The 27,356-nt window shown below is 43.9% G+C and overlaps 1 protein-coding gene and 1 long non-coding RNA gene across 2 annotated transcripts; one reads left to right on the top strand and one right to left on the bottom strand.

Moving 5' to 3' along the window:
- Positions 1 to 14,120: 14,120 nt before the first annotated feature.
- On the top strand, positions 14,121 to 17,347 carry LOC105484387 (uncharacterized). The gene is made up of 3 exons (XR_988893.2): positions 14,121 to 14,200; positions 15,016 to 15,272; positions 17,264 to 17,347. It is a non-coding gene; the product is annotated as an uncharacterized lncRNA (long non-coding RNA).
- LOC105484388 (MAGE family member A11) lies at positions 17,224 to 22,434 on the bottom strand. Its single transcript, XM_011745920.2, has 5 exons — positions 22,348 to 22,434; positions 21,247 to 21,359; positions 19,913 to 20,008; positions 18,815 to 18,885; positions 17,224 to 18,739 (listed from the first exon to the last, which is right to left on the bottom strand). The coding sequence occupies exons 2-5, from the start codon at positions 21,340 to 21,342 to the stop codon at positions 17,713 to 17,715; spliced, it is 1,290 nt and encodes a 429-aa protein (XP_011744222.2). The 5' UTR covers positions 21,343 to 21,359; positions 22,348 to 22,434; the 3' UTR covers positions 17,224 to 17,712.
- Positions 22,435 to 27,356: the final 4,922 nt, after the last annotated feature.

Genomic DNA, 27,356 nt, shown 5'->3' on the forward strand with positions numbered 1-27,356 from the left:
TTTTTTCCTGGTGGAAGTAATCTTACTTTGGGAACCAATATATCTAGCCAGCACCGTCCAATATGGTAACCAGCAGCCACATGTGACCATTGAGTATAGAAATGTGGTTAGTGTGACTGAGGACCTGAACTTTAAATTTAATTTTAAATAGTTTAAACTTATGTGCAAATAGCTAAATGTGGCCAGTGACACCTTATTGGAAAGCGCCGTTCTAGAACTACAGAACCTAAACTTATGCAGCAGAAAGTACAAATTCCTATATAGGTCACAGGGAGTGACAGTAAGTGAGGTCATCCCACCTTTCGGTATCTGGATCATTTATTCTATCTTTTGATGGAAGAGAGTGATAATAGATTTAGGGTATATACAGTACAGTAGAGAATGACACCCCATCCTCATAGGCTGTGAGCTCCAAATTTGCACCTCATTTGCACTGTGAAGAAGCCACTCCATTGTTTCAGTACACCAGTGGCTTTTGGGTGGCGCAGTATGAGATCACAACTTTAGATTACACGGTCATGTGCCCACTGAGCACTTCCTTTGCTACATGTGGGTCCCTTGGTCCCAGCTGATCATATGAAATATCCTGGCTCAGTGTATCCAACATTCTTTAAGCCCTCTGTTAGTGGTGCCTGACAAAGAAATGTGAGCGGGAAAGTCAAACTTACACCTCTAATGTAGACAAATTCCAGTAAAGATGAATCTCTGCTCCTTCCAGGATGGAAGTTGCTGGACGCAATCAACAAGTCACGAGGGGCTGGTTAGTCTCCTTAAGCAATGGTGCCATACTGGGTATTCAGCACTGGTTCCTGGCAGTTTAAACATTTGGCAAAAATAGCTGGATATGCCTGGGTGAATGTGGACCCACGCTGTTGAACACGTGCATAGCATCCACTTCTTCCACCATGGCTATTCCACACATAAGGCCATTGTGTAGCATTAATGTGGCCAGGGACTGAGGCTGGCTAATGTCAACTAGTCAGGTCATTTTTTCTTGATTAAAAGTTTAGTGTCTCTTCCACGGTGAATGCTCCCTTGAGCCTTAAGACGTGATACAAATATCTTCACATATAGTGTCCCTTCTCACACGTCCATCAATAAACCTCCTTCCCCAATCCTGCTTGTTGCAATCTGTCACTACTTGTCATTCTAAGTCCCTGAGCAGCTGTCCAATTTGTTTTTCACTGTCCATAAGTCCATTCTTAGTTTGGGTCACTTCTCTTTCAGATATGAAGTGGATCGTCAGATGCACCATTTGAAGCTCTGCCAACTGGGGATTTCTGCTCAGCATTGTATTTCTTGACCACATTTGATCGAGGTAGTATTACAACAGAAGTTCATTTTCAGTTTGCACTCTAAATCCAACCAAACCATCTATCATCTAAGCTCAGCACTTCTACTCCTCCAGCAGCTGGTCATAAGAGAACTTCCTGGTCCATTAATCTATAGGAATAAATAAAGAGCTGAAGGAGAGACACAGACACAACATTGGCAGATGATACTGGGGATTAGGTCACCTGCTTGTAATGTGTGGCCGTGCTGGTGTCTGATCCTGGATGTACTACTTCTATCTTATCACAGATTACTTTTGGAATCACCTGACTCTGTGGGCCTGACAGAACCTAGCTCATGATGATCAATGGCTACATGCCATGTGCCTGAGGCCATAGTGACCTGTTGTAGTGAAGATAACACATCTGTTAAGGCTCTCGTCATTGAGCTTGCAGTGGTCCAAAGTTGCAGTAGTCCCAATGACCCATCAGGTTTTTGTAGGAGCCAGGCTGCTGACTTAAATTAAGATATGATGGGGATCACCACCGCTACATCCTTTAGGTACTAAGGATGTCATTAACATTTTCCATCCCTCAAGATGCAATATTGTTTATCACTTACTATCGTGGCCAAGGTGCAGGAAGTGCACTTGGCCTTCTCTGCTCTGCTAGCTCTTCTACTAACAGCCATGGACCCAATCAGGGTTTGTGCCCATCGTCGAGTAAGTCCATTTCAATTTCCCATTTGGAAACTGGATAAATGGGCACTCTGGGTCAGACCTAGGCAAGAACTCCATTTATTGCTGGGCCACATTTGCTTCCACTCTAACAGGGGGCAATGATGAAGCTTCAGGTCCTAGGTGTCAGTGTCAATGCGGATTCTGTGTCCAGCAGTCCTTGAAATGTTTGGGTGTTTTCCCCCTTCCCAGTGTTCAGTTACTGAGGTGAATAGACATAGGTTCCTTTGGAAACTGGACTTGGAAAACCACGATTGTATCAACTTGCCATAGTATTGCAGGTGGTTTCCTCAAGAGGACTCTACCATTATATTATCTTCAGTTAATAAATTCTGTGTCTGAGAATTGGCTCAGGTCTGGAAACTGGGAGATGGATTAAGGCTTTATTGGAGCAGTTTACCCAGCCTCCTGCTCATTCAGCCTTGATTTCATGTGCCTATGTAAGTTAAGCAACATACTTGTTGTCTGTTCTTCTATCTTGGCTCTAAAAGCACTGTGTTCTGTTAACAGAGTCTACTCCTCTCTGCAGATGAGATTCCCTGGTTGCCACTCAACTTTCCTGCTTAATATGATCGTTGTGATCATCTTGCTTTTGAAATGTAAGTGCCACTTCCGGAGTCAAAGGGGCAGGTGGCCCAAAGCTTCCAGTTTGGGGTGAAATTGCAAGAAATAGAGACTCTGTAGACAGCATCTGCATATCACCATATTCCGGAATTCACTGACCACAGGTGATGCTGTGGACCCTAACCTCCCATGGCTTCCCAGGGTCTGGACTAGGGGAGAAATAAAAATAAAATAAAATAAAATAATAAAATAAAAATAACACTAGAAAACATAAAATACGTAGACATGACAAAATAGGTAGAAGATCTGTACACCGAAAACTACGAAATATTGCAGTGATAAATTAATGAAGGATAAGTGCCTAAATAAAGTTTATTTCGGTATATATCTCTTAAATAAATGGAGATAGGTATCTTATTCATGAGTTGGAAGACTTAATATTATTAAGATGTACTTTCTTTCCAAATTTACCTGCAGATTAAATCAAATCCATACAAAAAAACCTGAAAGGGTTTTTTAAAAATAGAAATTGACAGACTGGTGTTCACATTCACGTATAAGTACAAAGAACTTAGAGCTGCCAAAATAACTTTTAAAATGACAACACAAATTGCAGGGGTTACGGTAATTAATTTCAAGGCTTATTTAAGTGACGATAATCAGAAAAGTGTGGTGTTGTCATAACAATAGAAATATATCAATGGAACTAAAGAGAGTCTAGAAATATACTCACACATACACGTATTTATGGATAATTCATTATTGATACAAGGAGAAAGAATAGTTAACACTTATGTCTGGAATAGGTTGATATCCATATGCAAAGAATAAATTTCAGTCCATATCTTGATTCATAGAAAAATGCAACGCTAAATGGATCATAAACCTGCATGTCAAAACTAAAATAAAAAATTCTTGAAGAATACGGAGGAGAAAAATCTTTGTTACCTTTGATTACTGTGATTAGTTTAAGGATTTGAGAGTTGATCAGGAAAGGGGCAGGACCATGAGATGCAGTAACATACAGCCAGTTTTATTGGGAAGCACTTGGACAGGGTTGCATGAGGGGAGAGAATCATCTTGGGAAGATGAATAAGGCAAGTAACCTTCCAGGAAAGAAGAAATTGATGAGGTGGTTTACATGTCTAGGAAATGTTACTCAATAGCAAGATTGGAATCTCTGGGTAAGAGGAGAGTTACAAAGGACAACAGCAGCTTGGAGGTCTTTTACAGCTGCGGATTTTCTATGGTTAGCAGATAGTGGTGCATTTTTGTGGGGCATGCAAAATAGATAGGTTCCAAATTGTTAAAATATGTTTATCTGGACTATATTGAAAGCAATTGGATGCATAAGAATTTGAGTTTAGCACTAGTGGGCTTTGGGCTAATGACCTTAGGTTGCTGTGAAGAACTAAATGCCATGGGGGTTATTTTAGGGCAAAACGCAGGGGCCACCTTTGGCTCATTTATGTAGTAGCCAACAATTACTTAGATGCAATGAAAATGCACAATCCAGTAATAGAAAATGAATAACTGGAATAATCTTGATAAGGTAGGTGTTTTCCTGGGAAGTACAGGAATCCTCCGTTCTTGTCTAAAAACACAACAACATGTGTATACCTATGTAAGAAACCTGCACATTCTGCCCATATATCCCATAACTTAAAGTATAATAAATTAAAAAAAAAAAGACAACAAAAGTTGCAGGGGTTACACTATTTAATTTTAAGTCTTATTATAATGTCACAATAATCACAAGGGTATAGTATTGTCATAACAATAGAAATGTGTCAATGGAACTAAAGAGAGAGTCTAGAAATATGCTCACACATATATGTTTTTATACAGAATTCATTATTGATTTGAATAGACCGTTCTCAAAAGAAGACATACATATCGCAAAGAAGCATGTAACAGGTGCTCTGCCTGTTTGATCATCAGAGAAATGCAAATCAAAGCTACAATGAGATATCATCTCACCCCAGTTAGAATGGCTTAAATCCAAAAGACAGCAACAACAGATGCTTGCAAGGATGTAGAGAACAGAGAACTCCCATACACTGTTGGTGGGAAGTAAATTAGTATAAGTACTATGAAGAACAGTTTGAACGGTCTTCCAAAAAGTAAAAATAGAGCTGCCATGTGATCCAGCAATCCCACTGCTGATCATATACTCAAAAGAAAGGAAATCAATATATCAAAGAGATATCTGTATTCCCATGTTTGTTCCAGCACTATTCAAAACAGCCAGATTCGGAAGCAACCTAAATTTCCATCAACAGATGAATGGTTAAATAAAATATGGTACATATACACAGTGGAGTGCTACTCAGCCATCAAAAATAATGAGATTCTATCATTTGCAACAACATGTTAAGTGAAATAAGCCAGGCACAGAAAGACAAACATCGCATCTTCTCACTTATATGTGGGATCTTCACATCAAAACAATTGAACGAGTGGACATAGAGAGTTGAAAGGTGGTTCCCAGAGCCTGAGAAGGGTAGTAGGGTCGGGGGTGAGTGGGCGGTAGGGGTGGTTAATGGGTCTCCAGGAAGGAGACAAAAATAGTCAGAAAGTATGTATAAGATCTACTGTTTTATAGCACAACAGGGTGACTATGGTCAATAGTTTTTAGTTATTTTAAAATAACTAAAAGAACATAATTGGATTGTTTGTAACACAAAGAGTAAATGCTTGAGGGGATGGGTACCCCATTTCCCATGATGTGATTATTACACATTTCATGCCTGTATCAAAACATCTCATGTACTTATGAGATGTACATCTACTATGTACCCACAAAAAGTAAGAATTATTTTAAAATGACACATAAAATGCTTTAAAAATGCTATTCCCACAATTGATTTTGCTTGTCAAATATTAATTGTACCCATTTTAGTCTAAACATCCTTGATAAAAGAAAAAACGTAGGAAGACTCACACTTCCTGATTTCAAAACTTATGACAAAGCAACTGTAGTCAAGAGAGTAGTGGTACAAGGATAGAAGTATAGATCGATGAAATAGAATTGAGAGTGCAGAAATAAACTCATGTCTCTGGGGACAACTGATTTTAGTAAGGGTGCCAAGACAACCCAATGGGGAAAAGAATAATCTTTTCAACAAATGGTGCTGGGGCAGCTGGATAAGCACATACAAAAGAATGAAGTTTGACCTTACCTCACACTATGCAAAAATTAAGTCAAAATGAATAATAGACCTAAATATAAGAGCTATTACTATAAAATTTGCAGAAAACAACATAGGGGTATATCTTCATTACCTTAGATTAGGCAAATAATTCCTAGATAGGACACCAAAAGCATGAACAGAAAAAAAAAATAGATAAATTGGACTTCAGAAAAATTTTAAATTTCTGGGCTTCAAAGGACACCATCACGACACTGAAATGCCAACCCAGCTGATGATTATTATTCCCAGATTTCTCAAAACTACTCCTGTACGTTGTCCTATGCTCCCTCCTCCTCTGGCTCCTTTCCCCTGGGTTCCGGGGTCCCTACCCCCACTGGGCTGAACTCTGGATTCAGAGCTCTGAGTGTCAGCCTGCCTGGGGCTCTGTAGACTTGGTTTTGCATGTGGTCTCACTCATGCACTCTGACAATTGCCCTCCCCTGGATCCACCCAATGCCCCTCACGGGCTGAGCATGTCCTGTCTGCTCTCCTTCCCTGCCTCCTGGTCAGTCTGACTGAATCTTTCCTCCACAAATGAAAAACATATGTTGACATTTCAAAATTTTAAATCATGCCCAGAGGAATAGTCTTACTTAGAACACGGCATAAATCCAGCTTCATATGGGTAAGAAATTAACTTAGTGTTCTAATTAACCTAACTAGAGAATGCAGAGACACAAATTAAAGTAACATTGAGAAAATATTTTTCACTCATATTTTTGATCAAAATTTTAAAATTAATATAGTACAATGTTCACAAGAGTATAAAATATTCACATACATTAATTCCAGGTCTGACTGGCAGACCCTGACCAAGCAATGGATGAAAAAATGTACTCAGACACAGGCATCCAGTGAAAAAGAGAGCTAGGGGACCAGACCACTCACAGAAAGAGTTGTAGCAGCCTCCCGCCCCAACAAGCCAGCACTGTGGGCTAATATTCAGTATGGATTTAATGACAAAGGCTTTGAGTCAACACATCTTGTAGGTAATTAACATGGTCGCCCCCCAGAGACAGCAGTCCTGCACACAGATGATTAAAGGCCAGGTTTCCGGCCTAAGTAAAGTAACTTATCTAGATCAATTCCTTTACACTTCCTTGTTATCTACCTTTTACTCTCTGGCTTTGGATAAGAGACTTTGGCTGCCTTCAGCCAAATTATGTTTTGAAGCCTTTGCAAAACCTCCCGGCTTCCAAGAAGGTTTGTGTTTTTCCTATAATTCCTTCTTATAATTTCTCCCACCACCCTGACTGATCTCTTACATCTCCCCCTTTTCTGTTTTTTGCATCAGGTTTTGTTGATTGAAGAGCATAGATGTGTGCAGCAACAGGTTTGTCTGGCACAATGGTTATAACTCATATTCTGGCTTTGAATCCTAGAATTAGTAAATAACATAAGACAAACATGAGTATAATTATCAACGCTCTTTTCCAATCAAGGAGTGACCCCCAGGAGTGGGGATCTATCCAGGAGAGATGTTCTTGCACACCCTTCTGTATGGCTATTTGTTGGGCTTGTAGATCTATGGCATTTAGGGATTCTAGAATTTTAGTTTCAAGTTACTTTACGTCTGCTGTTAAATTATCATGAAAGGTTCCCCAGAGGTGTTGTTGCACCTCATTCCAACTATGTATTGATTGATTCCAAGGTAGAGAGGTAACACAGATGTGCCTAAGCTACCAGTCACAGTTTAATTGCTGTTGGAATGCAGGTGCCTCTTGTCGCTCCCCTATATATTCCAATTCAGCCTCAAGGGCTTGTAGATGTGCAAGAATCTTTTGCTCTATACCCTGCTTAAGTACATTAGACGCATTTCTGGCCAAATTATCTACAAAAGTAGCTGTCTGTACTGATTCAGTAATAGATGCTACAGCAACACTAGCAGTTGCTAGGATGAGTATGGCTGAGACCGTAAAGGCTATAAGTGTAACTATAAATCTTTTGCGTCTGACCTGGGACAGGGCACATTCTAAGGTGGCAAGGGCAGAGGAACCTTGCCAATCACGTGTTAAATTGACTGGTAGGAAAGGCTCAGATTGTCTCCTCATTACCATGACACTAGCAATATTTAAATTAGATGCATTATAATTAGTGATACAAGAGACGAACCAAGCCTGTCCCTGCATTCGAGTCACAAACGTGGAGTTTTGGGGTGTAATAGAAATATTGGTTCCCATAAGGAAAACATATGGATGGGTAGTACAAATCAGGCACTGATCAGTGTGATTATGAAAAAAGGTCATAGTATAATTGTGACTGGAATTATGACAGGTCCCATGCCAGGTGTTAAGGGAAGTGCTAAGATGTCCCAGGCGCCATAAAGTGTCTTTGGGTGGCATGGACTCTACTTGGGGTCTGGGATATCCCTCCCCCCATCGGCCCAAATTATAGGGGAACAGGATGTGGCTACAAAACTGCCATTGATACCAAGATAGACGTGGACATCAGTACGATCGCCCTGCAAATGGCTGTGGGGGCTCCAGTCTAAGATGTTATAATTGCCTAACTGGAGGCTACAGGCCTGTCCCCAGTGACAGACTTCCTAGCTGAAATGGAATCCATTACTTTCCTGGCTTCGTTCTTTAGCACAGGGAGGAATGTTTGGGAAAATGGCATTGATTGCGTTGCTGCGTTTGAGGCTACCTGCTACTAAGACTGTTAAGGCATTTCCCTTGCCACAATGTGGCCAAAATTGTGTTTGGGCAGGTACACAGTAAGGGTCAGAACTTTTATAACTTACACACAGTGGGAGGATAGTGGAGTGATATGTAGTGTTACCTGGCACCTTAGTCCACTGTGTGCCATTAATGAGGGACCCCACTAGGCGTAAATCTATCTCTCCCAGCCAAGCAGTTATGTTACTAGAGGCTGGGAAGGGGGTGTCTGCCCAGGTGACAGGGCAGAAGAAGAGCAGATCTAAGCAATGAGCCCACTGGAGTGTAGCAGGTACAGATTGCAGACAAAGGGAGAGCATTAAAAGGATCAATGCCCTATGAGAGTTGAAATGTACAACAGAGAGCATAGCAAGGAACAAATTATCTGGAGTGAATGGTGTCTGTGTCCGGAGCAGGATTTGCTCAGCCTCCTGAGTTGTCTTCTTCAGCATCCCCCAGGTAATGTCCCGGGCTTGTGTCATCCGAGGAAACAGCATTGTCTAGGGCTGCGGGTCCTGCTGGGTCATTTTCTTCATTTCTGGTATTAGGTTGGATCCTAGCCATGCCATGGTTTGCTTTGATGCATCCTGCTGGAATCCAAAGAGGATCTGGGAGGGGGGGGTGTGTGAACACAAGCATATCCTCTCCCCCATGTTAGCAATTCATTTGGACCACACCATGCATTACTGCTTACATCTTTCCATGAAACAGCAGGTTTCATGTCTTGAGAGGTTTTGGCAAAGTGCTTTTCTACAGCTGATTGAAATGTATCATTTAAATTAAAAAAATTAAGAGTAAATAAAGCTTGTGCCAATAGTGTTGCAGGGTCCTTACTCATATTCCCCCCCCCCTTTTTTTAGCATATTTTTAAGGGTGGATGGCCATGTTCTACTATGGCCTGTCCTTGGGGGGTTATACAGGATGCCTGTGAAATGTTGAATGTTCCACATGTGACAAAACTGTTGAAATTGTGAGCTGGCATAAGCCAGACCATTATCAGTTTTATGTTTTGTGGGCCGCCCCATAAATGCAAAAGTTAAAAGAAGACGTTTAATGACACATTGGGTGGACTCTCCAGGAAAGGCATGAGCACTAATTAAGTGAGAATTGGTATCAACAGACACATGTACACATCTTAGATTTCCAAATTCAGGGATGTGTGTAACATCCATTTGCCATAACTGATTAGGTTCTAGTTCTCTAGGGTTAACACCTGTAGAAGGAGGGGACGTGCCTGTGAGCTGGCAATATGGGCATTGCAGGATAATTTGTCTAGCTACTCTCTGGGTCAGTTGAAATTGTTTAGATAAGTTTCTCCAATTTTGGTGGAAAAATTGATGCTATTGGGTGGCTTGGTTAAGCAGCGATGTCATAACTTGTAGGTCTGCTCGTTCATTGCCATAAGCCAATGGGCCAGGCAGTGAGCTGTGAGCTTGAATATATGTGATAAAAATAGGATGTGTACGTTCATCTAGCAATTGCTGAAGTCGAGCAAAAAGTGCACACAGCGTGGGCTCCGGAGTGGACTTAATGAGGGTTGTTTCAAGGTTCTGCAGTAAATAAATAGAGTAAGCAGGGTCACTAACAATACTGATGGGCTAAGCGAAAAAATTCTCCAGGGCCAGTATTAAGGCTCCAACTTTAGTTCTCTGAGTGCTAGGAAATCCAGAACGAGTGAGGGAATTATGCAGTCTCCACCAAATAGCCACTTTTCCATGTTCACCAGAGCCATCGGTAAATAGTGCTAAAGTGTTAGGTATGGGCGAGTGAACTATTTTTGTAGGCAAAACCACAGAAGTATGAGATAAAAACTGAAGTAGTTTATCAGCAGGAAGGGCATGCTCTATATGGCCTGTATAATCAGAGAGTGCTATTTGCAGGTCTAAAGATAAAGGCAATACTGCTTCAAATGGCTTTTTACTCAAAGGAATTCTGATGACATCAGGGTCATAACTTAGCAACTGATTGCCTTGTCTGCACCCTGAATGGACGACTTAACTAACTAGCTGGATATATAGAGAGAGTGTTTTAGTCCTGTTATGTGAGCAAAAAACCCATTCTAGAAAGTGCAGCCCTGGGGCCATCTGGCCTATTAATCCTCTTGGAGAATGTTTAGTGGGAAAAACAAACAACTGAACTGAATATTGTGGATCTATGTGATCTAGTTGCCTGTGAGAAATAGCTTACTCTACTCCCTCAATTTCCCTTTATGCTGCAGGAGTTAAGTGCCTAGAAGAGTCTAGGGCAGCATTGCCTCTTAAGATAGAAAACAGGTTTTGTAACTTATTAGTAGTTATGCCTAAGGTGGGGCGAAGCCAGTTATTTCCAAGGAGAGGACATTTGTACTTTTTCAGGTGCTATGATTAAACCTCTTAACTGCGTGTTCTTTACAACAGAGGCATATAAACTTAAAAGCACTGGCTCTGTTGGGGCTGCCGGTAAAATATTATCCACAAAATGAGTAATCTTGCAATTAGGAAATTATTTTCTACTGGCAAGCAAAGCTTGATTTACATGATACTGACACATGGTAGGACTGTTCAGCATTCCTTGAGGAAGCACTTTCCAATAAAATCTGCGAGCTGGCCTTTCATTATTGATAGCTGGCATTGTAAACGCAAATTTTTCTCTGCCTTGTTTTGCAAGGGGAATAGCACAAAAGCACTCTTTTAAATCCGTAACAACTATAGGCCAATCTTGAGGAATCACCGCGGGGGAAGGGAGCCCCTGTTGAAGGGGCCCCATAGGTTGCAAATTAACATTAATACCACATAAGCCATGCAAAAGTCTCCATTTACCAGACTTTTTGGGAATGACAAAAATGGGTGAATTCCACGGGCTATTTGATGGTTCTATATGGCCGGCTTTTAATTGCTCCTCAACTAATTCACGGGCTTTTTGTAATTTCTCTCCTTTTAAAGGCCACTGTTCTACCCAAATTGGATCTAGAGAGAGCCACATCAGGGGTAGGGGAGGAATTACAACAGTGGCCATTATTAGAAAGGGGTCTGTAGAGTGACCCCCACATTGGGCTAATAGGGCCCACCCCCAAAGATTAACAGGGATGGACATGATTAGAGGTTGTATACCTGCTTTCCTTCCCTCCAAATTGCAACATATTAGTGGATGTGTGCTCTGCTTGGCTGTGTGCGCTTCCCCAATGCCGACAATTTTTTGTTTCTGAGTGACCCAAGGACAAGTTTCTGGACAGTTTCATCACTCGTGATTGAAATATCTGCCTCTGTGTCCAATAAGCTAGTAACATCTTATTTCCAATTTTTAAGGTAATCATGGGTCTCTGATAAGTGATTAATTGGTTCCAATATACTCCTGTGGCTCCTGTGCTTCCAAAACTTCCCTTTCCCCTTCCTTCTCCCTTGGCATTGGGGACCCAGTATGGTAAGAGTATTAACTGGACTACCTTTGATCTAGGGAGAAGAATATGCAGACCTTTACATTCCATCATAACTAATATCTCACCTTGATAATCACTATCAATTACTCAAGTGAGCACATTAATTCCTTTACTGGATAGGCTTGATTGCCCTAGAAGTAATCCCACTGTTCCCGGAGGCAGTGGGCCCCAGATCCTGGTTGCAACCCTTTTAGAGTCTTCTTCTTTTAGCACTAATTCGCTGGGGCAGAGTAAGTCCAGTCCTGCACTTCCAGTGGTGGCTGCTCTGAGAGAGAAGACTGTGGGCTTTCCATCTGACTGAAGAAAGCTGCTGGCATTGCCCCTGTTTGGAACAGGACCTGGGGCTGGCCCCTCATGAAGTTTCCCACCTGATTACTTAGGGGGTTGCCGTTTTTATCAAATTTGAACCCGCACTTATTTGCCCAATGTTTCCTCTTTTTACATCAGGGGCATATAGAAGGGGGTTCTTTTCCTGAGTTACCTTGGTCTCTATTATTGGGGCATTCCCGCTTCATATGGCCTGGCTCGCCGCATAGAAAACAATTTGGGTTTCTCTCCTTTTTCGCTTTCGGAGGCCTTAATGCCATAGCCAATATTTTTGCTTTGTGTGTTTCAGTCCCCACCAGTTGATATGCTCGTATAAATTCCCCAACTATGGCTGCGTTTCCTCTGATTGCCTGCATTGCTTGCTGGCAGTCGATGTTAGCATTTTCATAGGCCAATTGCAACAATAAGATATCAGTGGCCTGAGCATGACTAATTTGTCTCTTAATTGCCTGGGTTAACTGATTGATAAATTCAACAAATGGCTCCTGAGGCCCTTGTCAAACATTTATAAAAGATCCCTGTTGAACTCTGCTCTGGGGAATTCAGTCCCAAGCCCTGAGAGTGCACAAAGACACTTGTGCATAGACCTGGGGATCAAAATTTAGTTGTCACTGTACATCAGCATGGGGACCCCTCGCCTGGAGCATAGCAGCTGTTATGTTTTGCCCAGCCAATTGATTCTGACTGGCTTGTTGTTTGCATAACTCATCATAGTCTGCCCTTCAGAGGTATTGGCTGGGCTCCAAAGTTGTTTTAGCTAGCACTGACCAGTCCCATGGGGTCATACAGAAGTTGTCTGACATGGCTTCAATTATTCCTTTTGTAATGGGCTAGCGACTCTGTTTTCTTTAATTCTTTTTCTTATCTCTTTATAAGCATTAAAAGAAATGGGTTCATATACCCGATCGTCTTGTCAATTTTGCATTACCGGGCAGGCCAAGAGCTCCCCTATGAATGCCACTTACCTAAGACAGGGTCCCATAGCTGTAGTGTATCCCTTGTCTTTTTTTCCAATTTATTGGAATTTATTGGAGGAGGGGGCTTTGACAAAACCTCCATTTCCTCTTTGGTATATTTGCCCAGAAACAGGGGGCTGAGGGAGATAGAGGTGGTGAGGTAGGTGATGGTTCCTCCTCTCTCCCCTTTTTAGGCTCTTCTGTGTATAGCGGGACCAAAGCAACCCTAACTAAAGAACATAACGTTAGAGATGTTGTTGGGACCCGCTGCCCTTGTACATGATGTTAAGATTTCTCCCAACTTGTTCCCAGAGCTCTACATGTAGTATACCTTCTCCCAGGAACCATGGGTTATGGGAAGCAACAGTTTGCATTAGGTCCCTTAATTGAGGCTGCGAAACTGAGGCTCTGCTAGTTTTAAGCAGCTGTTTCAATACTTTTATATACTCTTTTATATACTTTTATATACACTGATGCCTGTTGTTTGATGATGAAACCCTAGCCTGAACAATTCCCTCGATCTTGGAAATCCCGAGTGGGCACCTATGACTTACTGACTTACTGACTGCACAGTCTCTTCGCCTTCGTTTTTGAGGGTTCCATTGTGATCCGCTGCAGCGTTCCTCACACGGGGCACCACCTGCCAGGTCTGACTGGCAGACCCTGACCAAGCAATGGATGAAAAAATGTACTCACACACAGGTATCTCGTGAAAGAGATGGCTAGGAGACTGTGCTGTTCACAGGAAGAGTTTTAGCAGCCTCAGCCCCAACAACAAGCCAGCGCTGCGGGCAAATATTCAGTACAGATTTAATGACAAAGCTTTGAGTCAACACGTCTTGTGGGTAACTAATATGGTCGCCCTCCCCCCGCCCCCCCGCCCCCAGAGACAGCAGTCCTGTGCACAGATGATTAAAGACCAGGTTCTGGGGCCTAAGTAAACTAACTTATTTAGATCAATTTCTTTACACTTCCTTGTTATCTACCTTTTGCTCTCAGGCTCTGGATAAGAGACTTTGGCTGCCTTCAGCCCAATTATCTTTCAAAGCTTTTGCAGAACCTCCTGGCATTCCAAGAAGGTTTGTGTTTTTCCTATAATTCCTTCTTATAATTTCTCCCACCACCCTGACTGATCTACACATTAATCTGTGAGAACATGAATTGCTACAGATTTTGGATTGAAATGTCTGCAATATTTATAAAACTGTAAACTGTTTCCACTCTTTCCACTTTAACCTAATGTTCACATTGTTATGTATTTCTTAGTAAAAAAATGCACATTTGCACAATAATTCACGTTCAGTGATGTTGATTTTAGTTCTATTAATCATAACAACAAGTAGAGAACAATTTATCTGTCAGGTATAGAATGGTTTAATTAATTATGACATATTAATGCTTTAAGATTCTAGAGAGTGGTTACAAAATCGAGGGAGATATATACGTACTGTCATGGTAAGATTCTGTATCCATTTTATTAAGTGGCAAAGGCAAGTAGTATATCAATATATACATAATTATCAAAATGACCAATATGCTAGTATTTTCATAGCACATCTGTATATAAGAAGCCTAAAATCAGCTTTAAAATAATACATATCAGATTAATAATTATGGTGAACTCTGTGATGGGGTTTAAATTGTGCAAGGACTTTGAAAAGGAAGAAATTATAATATATGTGTATATTTAGATTGTTTGCAACAAGAATACATATACACACTGCTATTTTTGTGATGAGACTCTTTAAATAAGAAAAACAGCAAAAATAGTAGCTGTGTATTAGTCAGTAAAAATAACCACTAGTTGATGCAACAGACAAACCCTAAAATTTGAATGGCTTGACACAAGAAAAGTTTCTTTTATGTGCCCATAAGTTCTGATGCGGTTTGGCAGGGGCTCTCTACTCTCACGTGACCCAGGGATCCAGGCTGCTTCCACCTTCTGAATCCATCATCTCAAATGAAGCTGCCGTGTTTACTATTGGATGGAGGAAGAAAACTTGGAAATGGCACACTGGTTCTCAAATGCCTGGATGTGACACACAACACTTCTGCTCATGTTTCAGTGGTAACAAGTGGTCACATGACCCTTCCAAACTGCAAGTGGGCTGTACTGTTCCCATGTGTCCGGGAAGGAGACAAAGATAAAATGTGAGTGAGTGGTGTAGTCTCCTCCATAAACTGTTGTGTAGGAGGTGCTCAAAAAAAGCAATTATGATAATTTGGTATTAAACAACCCTTCTCATTGCTGGGAGTTTCTGAGAAGCCCACATTTGCCTTGAAGTTCTCTAACTTTTTCAAGTGCCTGCTACGTGACTGATGCTTTGAAATGTAGGATCAAAACTGTCCAAGAACCTTGAAAAGTCTCAGCAGGAAGGCTCATCAGGGAATCTTCCCTTTATAATACCCATTAAACAATTAGTAGGCTTAGAACTTTTCCTCCATTGGATTCCTGGTCAAAATTTTAACCTGTGAGTTTCTGCTACCCTCCACATGCCTAAACACCTGTCAGGTGCCTTTAGACACAATGAAAGCCCATATTTTCCTGTGGGGCAAGTACTAGACAAGAGAAAGTAGAAACTTGGTTAATTATTCTACTAAAATTTGAGCTAGTACTCCCACCAAGGCAGCATTTTTCACCTCCTGGGAGACTCTGGGGTTTTAGGACTTCAGCCTTAGTAGATGTTGACTCCACAGTGATTCCCATGTTCTCCAGCTTATGCGGGAGACTTTAGATTTTCACCACCAAGGTAACGTCATTCATCCTTGTATGTGTTCAGTGACCAGTTTCAAATAAAACACCCCATTAAATTCCTATTACAAATAACAAGGTGGTTTAAAAAAACTCTCTCTGTATAACTTCATATCTCAAGAATAGTATTATCATGTGCTAATCACATTCCACTCACCATCTATTTAGAAAAGTTTGAGAGTGTATTTAGACACACAGTTGGGGTGACAGGATGTGTAAAGGGGAGGGCAGGTGATTTCACTTAGCCTTCACAGCAAGCAGCAGGGAGGAGCAGGCAGCAGGCCAGATTCCAATTGGAAGAGAGGGCACATAGGGGAGACCAAGAGAAGGCCTCTATGATGAGGGAAAGTGTTAGGGCTGGACAGAAATTCCTGCACCTGGGTAGAGTCAGCTCTCAGGAACCCTAGGGCTCAGGCAGGAGGACCCTAGGTTAATAAAGCCCACAGACTATCCCCAGATTATGTTTCATTCTCATTGTCACCTTCCTTTCGTAGGCCTGCTTTCAGTACCATCTCCACAGGGTCCTTCTTTTGGCCACTTAAGAGACATTATGCAGTACTGAGAAAACAAAGGAATTAAAGGACAGAGGTATACTTCAGGCTGGAAAGAGTGAGAATAGAATGGGCTCTAGATGAATTCAGACCAACCTTGTGGTTTCCCAGTGATAAGATCTTGGGAAAGTAACTGAGCACCATGAGACTCAGGTTCATCCAGAAAATGGGTTTGATAGACCATTTTTTTTTTTTTTTTTTTTTTTACTTTTTTTTTTTTTGAGACGGAGTCTCGCTCTGTCGCCCAGGCTGGAGTGCAGTGGCCGGATCTCGGCTCACTGCAAGCTCCACCTCCCGGGTTCACACCATTCTCCTGCCTCAGCCTCCCGAGTAGCTGGGACTACAGGCGCCCACAACCGCGCCCGGCTAATTTTTTGTAATTTTTTTTTTAGTAGAGACGGGGTTTCACCGTGGTCTCGATCTCCTGACCTTGTGATCCGCCCGCCTCGGCCTCCCAAAGTGCTGGGATTACAGGCGTGAGCCACCGCGCCCGGCGATAGACCATTTTTTAGGACTGTTATAATGTAGCAAATGTATTAAAACACCGGGGACAATGCCTGGAATATATTGAATATTTAAGGATTGACAGCCATTTCTAGTATTACTTTGACCCCAGGTGCTACCACTCTCTACTTTGGAATATTTCTTATTGTCCAGGACATCTCAGAGAATCTGCAACTCAATAGGAAACTGCATTTCCTTCGTGAATATGTATGTGGGGGGGGGGGTGTACGTGTGTGTGTGTCTGTTTGTGTGTGTACTTTCATAGAACAACAGATGAACATGGATAAGACAAGAATTAATGACCTTCTCCTTTTATTTCTGTTTCACAACACCAGTTCAACTTTATTGCTAAGTTCTTACATTCTCCAAGAAAATACCTATTGCAAATCACAGCAAGATGGAAGATTTCCCAAAATGTTTTACAAAATGGCAAACTCTTGCACTTGAAATGGATAAGCAAAACTACATGTGTGGTCAGCATCATCCACATACATAGATGTTGAAGCTAACTAAAACTTTTATTAAAGGAACACTATTTGAAAATTACCAAAAGGACACAAAAAGAAATCTCCAAGTCACCGTATGGAAGAGAAACCTAAAAGCGGTATACAATGTGTTCCCTTCCATTCACTGTGCCTTCTACTACTGATAACACTGACTTCTCCATAAAACACAGAGGGAAGAATGGGACTGATTTCACACAGGGCAGGGAAACTGCTGGGTGTGTCCCTGAAGCATGCATTGGCCCGTTTCCCTGCCCACTGGCCCTGGTTGCATCTCATGCTCAGACTCCCTCTTCCTCCTCTCTCAAAGCATCTTCATACAGGGATGGGTAAGAACTGGGATCCCTCCCATTGGCATTGGCTATGTACTCAAGAACTTTCATCTTGCTGGTCTCAGCGTGGGCCCTTGGACCCCACAGGAACTCATAACATGCAGGATCAGTGCCGGGCACCTGCCGGTACACCAGGTACTTTTCCTGCACCCAATCATGGGTGAGGAGCTTCTTGGGCTCCCCAAAGAGGAAGTGCTCCCTTCCAGCATACACCCCCATAATGCTCAGGACTTCCCACATAACCTCTTCAGGGACACAGTTCCCCTCCATGAAGATCACACCCAGGACTATTATCAGGAGGCCAGACTTGGGCATGCTCTGCTCATCACCCTGTATGCCATCATAAGAGAGGCTGAGGGAGGTGACAAGGACATAGGAGTGGCTAGTGGGGTCCACTTCCTTCACGTCAATGCCAAACAGCAGTTGCATGCATTCAGAGGCTTCCCTAAATATCTCAGGAAAGTAGTCCTCATAATTTTTGATGACACTCCCCAGCATTTCTGCCTTTGTGATCAGCCCCTTGACTCGATACTTGCAGAGCAATAAATGAACCAAATCAATTATCTTGTCATGTAGTATATCTTGGGAAAAGGACTCAGGGTCTATCAGGTCGGGCGAAGTACTTGGCCCCTCCTCTTCTTGGCTGCTGGAGCCCTCATCAGATAGGCTCCCAAAGATGGAGTCCATGGCAGTGGGAGAGGAGGACTCCCCCTGAGGACTCTGGGGAGGACTTGGTGACTCAGTAGCAGGCACCTCCTCTAGAGTGCCCACATTCAGAGTAGAGGAGAAGGAGGCAGCCTCCTGCTCCTCAGCTTGGAGAGCCTGTGCGCCACCCACCAAGCCCGGGTTGTCTTCTTGGGCCTGAAGGCCTTCCTCAGGCTTGCAGTGCTGACTCCTTTGCTCAAGAGGCATGATGACTCCGGTTAGGTCAGCAGGCCAAACTGTGGGAAAGATCTGGGTGATGGGGCCCCACAGCCTGGGGAGAGAGGGAGTGTGAGAGCAGACTCAGATGAGATATGAACCATGGAGAATCTCACAGAGGCCTACTTACACTTCTCCTCCGGTGATCCTCTGGGTCCTCCTGGGGCTCCTGTCCTCTTGGTTGGCCTGTTCTCTAAAAACCTGAAAAAGGAAATGAGAAAGCTGCTCAAGATGCAGCTGGACATCAGAGCAGGAGGCTCCAGGACTGAGGTAGGGCAGGTGAGACTGCAAGCGGGGGGTCCCTCACTGTACTGGGGCAGATGGGGCCATTTGCAGGTTGAGGGTGAACATCTCATCTAGACTGCTGGCACTGCCTGGGCTTCCTGTGTTCTGAGACCTGAAGACATTGCCTGAGACCAAGGCCTCACTGCTCGGTTTTTGGAGCTTCTGGAAGAGGAATCATGGGGCCCTCAGGCTGCACACTGCAAGCACCTATCCTGGCACGCCAGCACAGTCAGAAAGGCGGGCCAAACTCTGTGAGTTTCTCACTTTTTTGGAGTGGATGGTCCCCTCTGTGTTCAGGGCCCTCAACTTTCTCCTGCCAGGGCCTGGAAGACACACCTCTCCTGACCTGAGAAACTCTCAGATCCATAGCTCTTTCCTAATATGAAAGAGGACATGTGGGGATACACATCTGCCCACATGTACACAAGGCTACCCAGGAAGGACAGCAAGAGATGGTGACAGTCAGCTGGGTCCATGTGTCCTGGGGTAAGGAGCCTGCTTGGTCCCCATCTTGATGCCTATCTTGGCCTGGGACCCTCCCTCTGTTGACCTGAGGCCATCTCCTTAAACCCAACTCTACCTCCAGGAGACACCAGAAGAGGAAATCAGGGAAACAGAAACACCCATGATCCCAGCGACTTCCCATGGCAAACAGAAGGGGCAGGAAAGGGCTGGGTCCCATGTTTTTGGTAAGTGCGGTCCCGTCAGCTCCCACCTTGATTCTGGTCATGCCTGGGACCCTCCCGCTGCTGACCTAACTGCAGCCCTCTCAGACCAATGCCTCTGCTCCCTGAGACCAATGATCCCAGTATAAGAGAGGGGTCTCAGCAGATAGTTCCGCCCATGCTCTCTGGGGAGACAGCAGGGGCAGAGCAGATTTCTATGTGGCCCTCCTCTGTGTTCTGGCCAGGGGCAACCTTCAATCCTCCCTCAGGTTTCTCACCTGGACTCTTGGCAGATCCTGGGACCACTGTATTTGCGGACCAGATGGGGCTCCTTCTGTTGACTGGAAGTCGTCCTCTGAGAACATAGTGCTCACCTGCCCGAGATTCCAAAACAGAAGTAAGGGGCCCCACGTCCCATCACCTCGTCATGTGGTTGTCCAGAGCTGACAGCAGAAGCTGGCTCCTTCGGTTCTGGGGTGGGGATTCCAAAGTCCTCCTGTGGGTTTTTCATCTTTACTTCTGCCGGGGCCTGTCCTTCCTTGACTCCCAACCCCTGAGATGAGCAGACATATCCCTTTACACCAAGACCTCATCTCCCTGAATGTTTCCCAACTTTCTGCCTGTGGTACAAGTGAGCTTGCCACTTGGGGCCACCCATGATCAGGTCCCCATACAGCCAACCACAGGGGATAGAGAGACTCTGTGGGATCCCTTCATTATGGGATGGAGATACCTCCAGTCCTCACAAAGGGGACACACACACCTTGAGTCCTAAAGATCCTGGGACTCCTCCCTCTGCTGACCAGGTGTGGCTCCACCTGCTGACCTGTCATCACCCCCTTGAAACAAGGTGCTCACCTCCATGAGCAAGGTGCCACCCCCAACCTGGTGGCAGAATTGTGAGCACGGCACATGCCTCCCCTACCTGGGGCCTCCCAGGGATGAAAACGGGGGAAGCTGGGATTTGTGAGGTCCCTTTTTCTTTGGCACGTGGGAGGGTACATTCTTACCTCCAGTCTTCATCAATTTTCCTCTCCTTGACTACTGGTAGATCCTGGACTCCACCCTGTGCTGACCAGGTGTGTATCCCTCTGCTGACCTGAGGACCCACCTCAGGCCAAGGGCCCCACCTCTCTGAGATGTGGGAGGCAGAAAGTGAAGGGGCACTACACGGACACCCCTGCATGGGATGCCAAAGGGTGACAGATGGAGCAGATTCAGGGGTGCCTCCTCTCTCTGGGTGTCCTGCAGGTATTCAGATTTACTCCTGACAAGGCCTATCCATGTCTCTCCTGCTGAACTGTGGATGAATTTTGCAGGCCAAGACCACCATCTCCCAGAGAACTCCAACTAGGAAGTGGGGAGCTGCCTCTCTTTCCTAGAGTCCTGCCTGGGGCCTCCAACGACTGATGGCAGGGGCAGGTTTTCTACCTCAGGGATAATTGGTTGCCTGAGTCCTCCCTCAGTGCTCTGGGACTCCCCACTGGGTTCACCTGAGGCCCCACTCCTCAGACCACAACCCACTCCTCTCTGACACCACAAAGGCAGAGTGCAGATGCACCACATGTGGCCACTGTGCCTTAGAACTCCAAGGGCCAAGGTCCCTACTGACCTGGAGTCCAAGGTGTCCTGAGTCCTCCTTCTTCTTCTTCCTCTTGTTGCTGGCAGGACTGCACCCGAGACCCTCTCTGCGGATCTGAGTCTCCATTCCTCAGATTCTCAAGGCTGAATGAAGAGGCACCTCAGTCTGAGACGGCGGGGTGGCGGGGGGGGAGCCGTCCTGGGGTGCTGGGTCCCTTCAGTTGTCCCTCAGGCCTCCCTCGCCTCCCAGCAGGGACTGGGCCCTGTCTGTGCTCCCTCTAGGTCGTTCTCATGATACCAAGCTCCTTCCCTCCCTCAGCCCAGGATGCGGAAATCAGAAACCATATGCCTAGCGGCCATGCCAGGAACTTCCCAGGGCTGACAGCAGAGAGGGAGCCTGGCTCTGTGGGGCCTCAGCCTTCCCTCAGGGTCCTGACCTTGATGCCTGGCAGAACCTGGGCCCTGCCCTCTCCTAACCAGCACTGCCCTGGTCACACCAAGCTCTGACCCCAAAGTCCCCTGAGGCTTAAGCAGCGGGGGACAGAAGCCGAGGGGGGTGGCGGGAGGGGACGGCCCAGACTGAGAAGTCCGTCCCCGTGGGGTGATCCAGGCCTGGCAGCAGAGGCGGTGTTGGATTATTTGGGGTCCTCTATCTGGGGAGGGGGTGTCCTCAGTCCTCCCTCAGCATCTCATCTTGCCTCCTCACAGAGCCTGGGCCTGCTGCCCTCAGCGGATCACAAGCCACCCCTCAGAACCTGGCTGTCACTTCTCTCTAACCCCCTAATGTGCAAGTCCGCAGCACCAAGCCGGGAGGTCCTTTGCGTTAACTGTAGGGACAAGGATGGACTCTGGGGCTCCTCTATCACGATGGGGTGGAACCTCTCCATAATTTCTCAGAGTCCTGATGTTGATGTCTGGAAAGGCCGGGGCCCCACCCTTTATGGAACTGCCTCTGCCCAGGTCACACCATCGATTCGACTCCCAGAGTCTCCTTGGGCACTGAGGTGGCGGATTGTCTCAGCCTGACAATTTGGTCTCCCCTTATTTCAGGGCTGGCTCCAGGGTTGGCGATGGATTATCTGGGGCCCTCTATCTGGGGAGGAGGCCTCCTCAGTCCTCCTTCAGCTCTCACCTTGCCTCCTGGGCCCGCTGCCCTCTGCCACTCTCAAGACACCCCTCAGAAAGACGCGTTCGCTTCTCTCAGATCCCAGAGGCGGAAGCCAATGGAGGTCACATCCGGCCCCCACGCCTGGAGCTTCCCCGGATTGACAGCAGGGGCGGAACCCGATTCTGCCGGTATGGGGGCGGGGCGGCGGGGAAGAGTAGTGGCGAGGGGTGGAGATGTGGTCGAGGGTCATGGGGGTGCCTGAATCCTCCCTCAGGTTTCTGACCTTGATTCCTCGCAGAGCCTGGAGCTCCGTCCTCTGCCAATGATGTCTGCTCCTCTCGGACCAAGTCTCTGACTCTGAGTCCCGTGAGGTGGCAGTGATCGGGAGGTGTGAGGTTGGGGGACAACATTGCCAAGGTCTTCCAGGGCTGACGGGAGGGACCGACCTGGATTCTGTGGCCCCTCTATGTGGGGAGGGTGGACCGTCAGTCCTCACTCAGGAGGGCCCTCCTCTTGGCTGCCGGTTCTTTCATGAAGTGATGGGTGGGAGATACTCTGTTTCAGTCACCTCTGAGCATTGCCCAACTGCATCCCTTGCAGAGAATAGCTGCGGATCCCAGGCTAGGTGCTTCCATGTGGCTTCAGTACCCGTGATTGTAGTGACCTCTGGGAGAAGACGCACACCTTCCCACGGGGGCTCCTCCCCAGCCAGATCTAGACTTTGCAAACTTTTGCCCTGAAAGCTTTATTTTTACACTGAAGAGGCTGAGCAGCTGCAAGAAATTTGTGGAAGTCCTGCGTTTAGAATTTATCTAACACTTCGTAGTTCATTATAGTGATTTTCATTTTTAAATTCTCATTCAGTGTCAAAAATCATACTTAACCTAACTATGCCTATTTCAGTCTGATGGTCAATACTCTAATCCATTCGTTATCTTCAATTAAAATGATAATTGTTAAAAAGCCAATCTTTATCTACTGACATGGTTTTAGTGGTTATTAGCACAAATTCCAGCCATATTCCTTTAATCAACCAGTGTTTCCTCCTGTCCTGAAGTTACCCCTTGACTACTGGCACCTATGGTCTGAGATGCTACCCGAGTTTTCCACAGTGAAGTAGGGGCAGAATTTTAAACATTTCTTTCTTCCTGTCCACCCCAACTTCCCTGCCACTCTTCCCCCGCAATCACAAGTATTCCTTCAAAATACAATGAAATTCTCAGGGATCGCTCATGTTTTTTGGTTTAGATTTCATTGTTTATATTGTTTTCTTGTTCCTTTATTTATGTATTTTTAGTCTGTAGTTTTCCAGGGTTGTTTTGGGGAGCCTAAGATAGAAGCCCAAGGCTGAACACGGTGGTTCACACCTGTAATCCAAACACTTTGGTAGGCCAAGCCGGGAGGAACACTTGAACCCCATAGCTCAAGATTAATCTGAGCTACATAACAAGACCCCATCTCAGAAAGAAAGAAAGAAAAAAAAGAGAGAGAGAGAGAGAGAGAGAGAGAGAGAGAGAGAGAGAGAAAGGAAGCAAGCAAGCAAGCAAGCAAGCAAGCAAGAAAGAAAGAAAGAAAGAAAGAAAGAAAGAAGAAAAAAAGAAATGAAAAATTAGTTGGGTGTGGTGGTGTGTGATTGCAGTCCCAGCTGGTAGGGAGGCTAAGGTGGAAGGATCACTGGAGCCCAGGAGGTCAATGCTGCAGTGAGCTGTGTTCACACCACTGCACTCCTGCCTTGGAAACAGAGTGAGGTCCTGTCTAAAACAAAAACAAAAACAATCCAAAACCAACAGATGCCTGAGCTTGAGCGTCATCTTGGCTGGTTAAGGAATTATGTCTGTCAATTTTTGAAAATAGAATTGCCATCTTTGCAATATTCTATTGCCTGTCAATGATATCATATACTGCCTTGTTTATTTGGGCGCTCTTTGAACTGGATGTGTCAGTACTTGTATAGTTGCCTCAGTAAAAATCATACATGCTTTTGTTAGTCTTGTTAGGTAATTTTTGGATATTGTTGCTATTGTGAATGGGATATTTTCTATGACCTGTTCTTAATAGTTATTGTCTGTTTTGCAAATATTTTGATTTTGCTTTATTGATCTTCCATTCACTATTTTTCACATGTCTCTTATTCATTTGACTATTTCAGGTGCGCAATTTTTGAATTTTCTAAATAGACTGTTGCATTACCCTACCAAATATCACTCTTTCTTTCCAATATACATACCTCTTATTTATTTTGGTATCCGTATCTCTGGCTTTGTATTCCAATACAACTTTGAAAAACAGCAATGATAGCATACATTTATGACCTGTCCCTGACACGAATGCTTCCAACATTTTATAATTAAGTATATTTGCTATTGATTTGATGAAACAAAATTTCCTTCTACTCTTAATTTTCTAGTTATTTTTATCATGGATGATTACTAATTTTTTCAAAGCATTTTCTGTATCCGTTAATATGATCATATGTTTTGCCTCTATAATCTTGTTAATATAGGGAATCACACTGAAGGTATATTTTAATGTCAAATTGTATTTTCATTCTTTGGATATATCCTGTTTTTCCATTTAGTACACTACCCAAATGAATTGGCTATTAATTTATTTAGGATATTTGTTGCTATGTAGTAACTTTGGTTTAAGTGTTCTTTTCATGGTGAGGTCCTCTTCTGATATTTGAAACAAAGAATACTAGTCTCAGAAAATGAGTTCCACAATTGCCCATCTTTTTGTTTGGTTTTTAAGAGTTTGCTTAGGATGACAATGAGTTCTCTCTAATTATTTGGTAAAACTGGCCTCTGAAACTTTCTTTTCCTGGATCATTTGTGGGTGGTTTGAACTGATAACACAGTTTTAGTTTGTAATGTTTGATTAAAGTTTTCTATTTCTCTATGGACCAATTTGATCTTTTTTTTTTTTCTCCCCCCGAGACAGAGTCTCACTCCGTCACCCAGGCTGGAGTGCAGTGGCACGATCTCAGCTCACTGCAACCTCCGCCTCCCAGGTTCAAGCAATTCTCCTGCCTCAGCCTCCTGAGTAGCTAGGATTTCAGGCATGCACCACCACACCCAGCTAAGTTTTGTATTTTTAGTAGAGACAGGGTTTCACCATATTGTCCAGACTGGTCTCAAACTCCTGACCTCATGATCCACCTGCCTCGGCCTCCCAAAGTGCTGGGATTACAGGTGTGAGCCACCGTGCCGGGCCATTTTTTTTTTTTTATAAAATATAGTTCATTTCACTTAGGATTTCAAATTTAATGCCATGATATTTATAATGAAATATCTTTATTATAGAAAGTGTCAAACATGTAAAACAGTATAGTATAATATACCCAATATACTTGATATTCAGCATCAAAACTCTTCAATCCATTACTAATCTGTTTCCAACTATACGTCTACCTACCCCACATCTCAAATGCTGGAATAATGTAAACTAACTCAGTAACCTTGGATAGAAACCTGGATCCAATATGCCAGTTCATGGTACAGTGCAGCTGACCTGGCTCTGAGACAGCCTATGGCTCAGAGAAAAGGGTCTGGCTTCAATAGACCAGCCTCCTTAGACCCCCACCTCCTACTCTCTGTTCCAGGGCCCTGAGGTACTGCATGCCTTTGTTCTCTTCTAGACACATGCTCCTATAATACTGCTAGCTAACGCTGCCTTCCAGACACCCTCGGGTCTTTCTCGAAATATCTTCTCTGTGAGGCCTTCTGTGAATAACTTTTCTTTTTCTTCATAGAATTTGTGTCTTTATTATTTATTTTTGTAATTTCACTTTCATTTTAGATTCAGGGGGTACATGTGCAACTTTGTTACATGGGTATATTGTGTGATGCTGAGATTTGTGATATTATTAATCCCATCACTCAAGTAGTGAGCGTAGTACCCAATAGTTAATTTTTCAACTCTTGCTTCCCTGTCTTCCTCCACCCTCTAGTATTCTCATGTGTCTTTCATTGCCATCTGTATGTTCATGAGTACCATCACAAACGAAGTACTCTAAAATTCATGTGGAACCAAAGAAGAGCCCGAATGGCCAAGGCAATCCTAAGAAAAAAGAACAAAGCCAGAGGCATCAAATTACCTAACTCCAGACTATACTACAAGGTAACCCAAACAGTAGGATACTGGTAGATAAACAGACACATAGATTAATTGAACAGAATAAAGAGCCCAGAAATAAAACTGCCCACTTACAGACATCTGATCTTTGACAAAGTCAGCAAAAATAAGCAATGGAAAAAGGAATCTCTATTCCATGAATAGTGTGCGGATAGCGGGCTAACCATATGCAGAAAAATGAAACTGGATCCTGACTTTTCATCATATACAAAAATTAATTCAAGATGGATTAAAGATTTAAATGTAAGGCCTCAAACTATAAGAATCCTAGAAGAAAACCTAGGAAACACCATTCTGGATATCACTCTCGGGAAATAATTTATGACTATGTTCTCAAAAGCTATTGCAACTAAAACAAAAATTGACAAGTGAACCTAATTAAACTCAAAAGCTTCTGCTCAGCAAAAGAAACTATCCACAGAGCAAACAGACAACCTGCAGAATAGAAGAAAATATTCACAAACTACGCATCTGACAAAGGTCTAATATCCAGAATCTATAAGGTGCTTAAACAATTGCACAAACAAAAACAAATAACCTCATTAAAAACTGAATACCCTTTCTAAAACTGCAATCCTTCCTCTTAACTCATCCCAAACACTTATTCAGTTCTTTAGATTCAATTTGTTTCCATAGTATTTATCACCACGTGGACCAAAATTAAGACTGATTAGGCAAAAATAATTGGATAAATGTTTATTGGAAGCCAAATGTGAGGACTGACCTGGGAGGAGAAAACAACAAAGTTCGGAGTGTTCTGGAGTGTCTTACAAGTTGGAAGGGTTTTATGGGGGAGTTTAGAAGAAGAGAGGAGAACTTTTTGTATGGCAGTTGTCGTTTTTTATTAGGGAATACAATACGGAGATTAGAATCATGGTATCAAATTGCAACATACAGGC

Source organism: Macaca nemestrina, chromosome X (assembly GCF_043159975.1).
Source record: "Macaca nemestrina isolate mMacNem1 chromosome X, mMacNem.hap1, whole genome shotgun sequence".
NCBI classification, from domain to species: domain Eukaryota; kingdom Metazoa; phylum Chordata; class Mammalia; order Primates; family Cercopithecidae; genus Macaca; species Macaca nemestrina.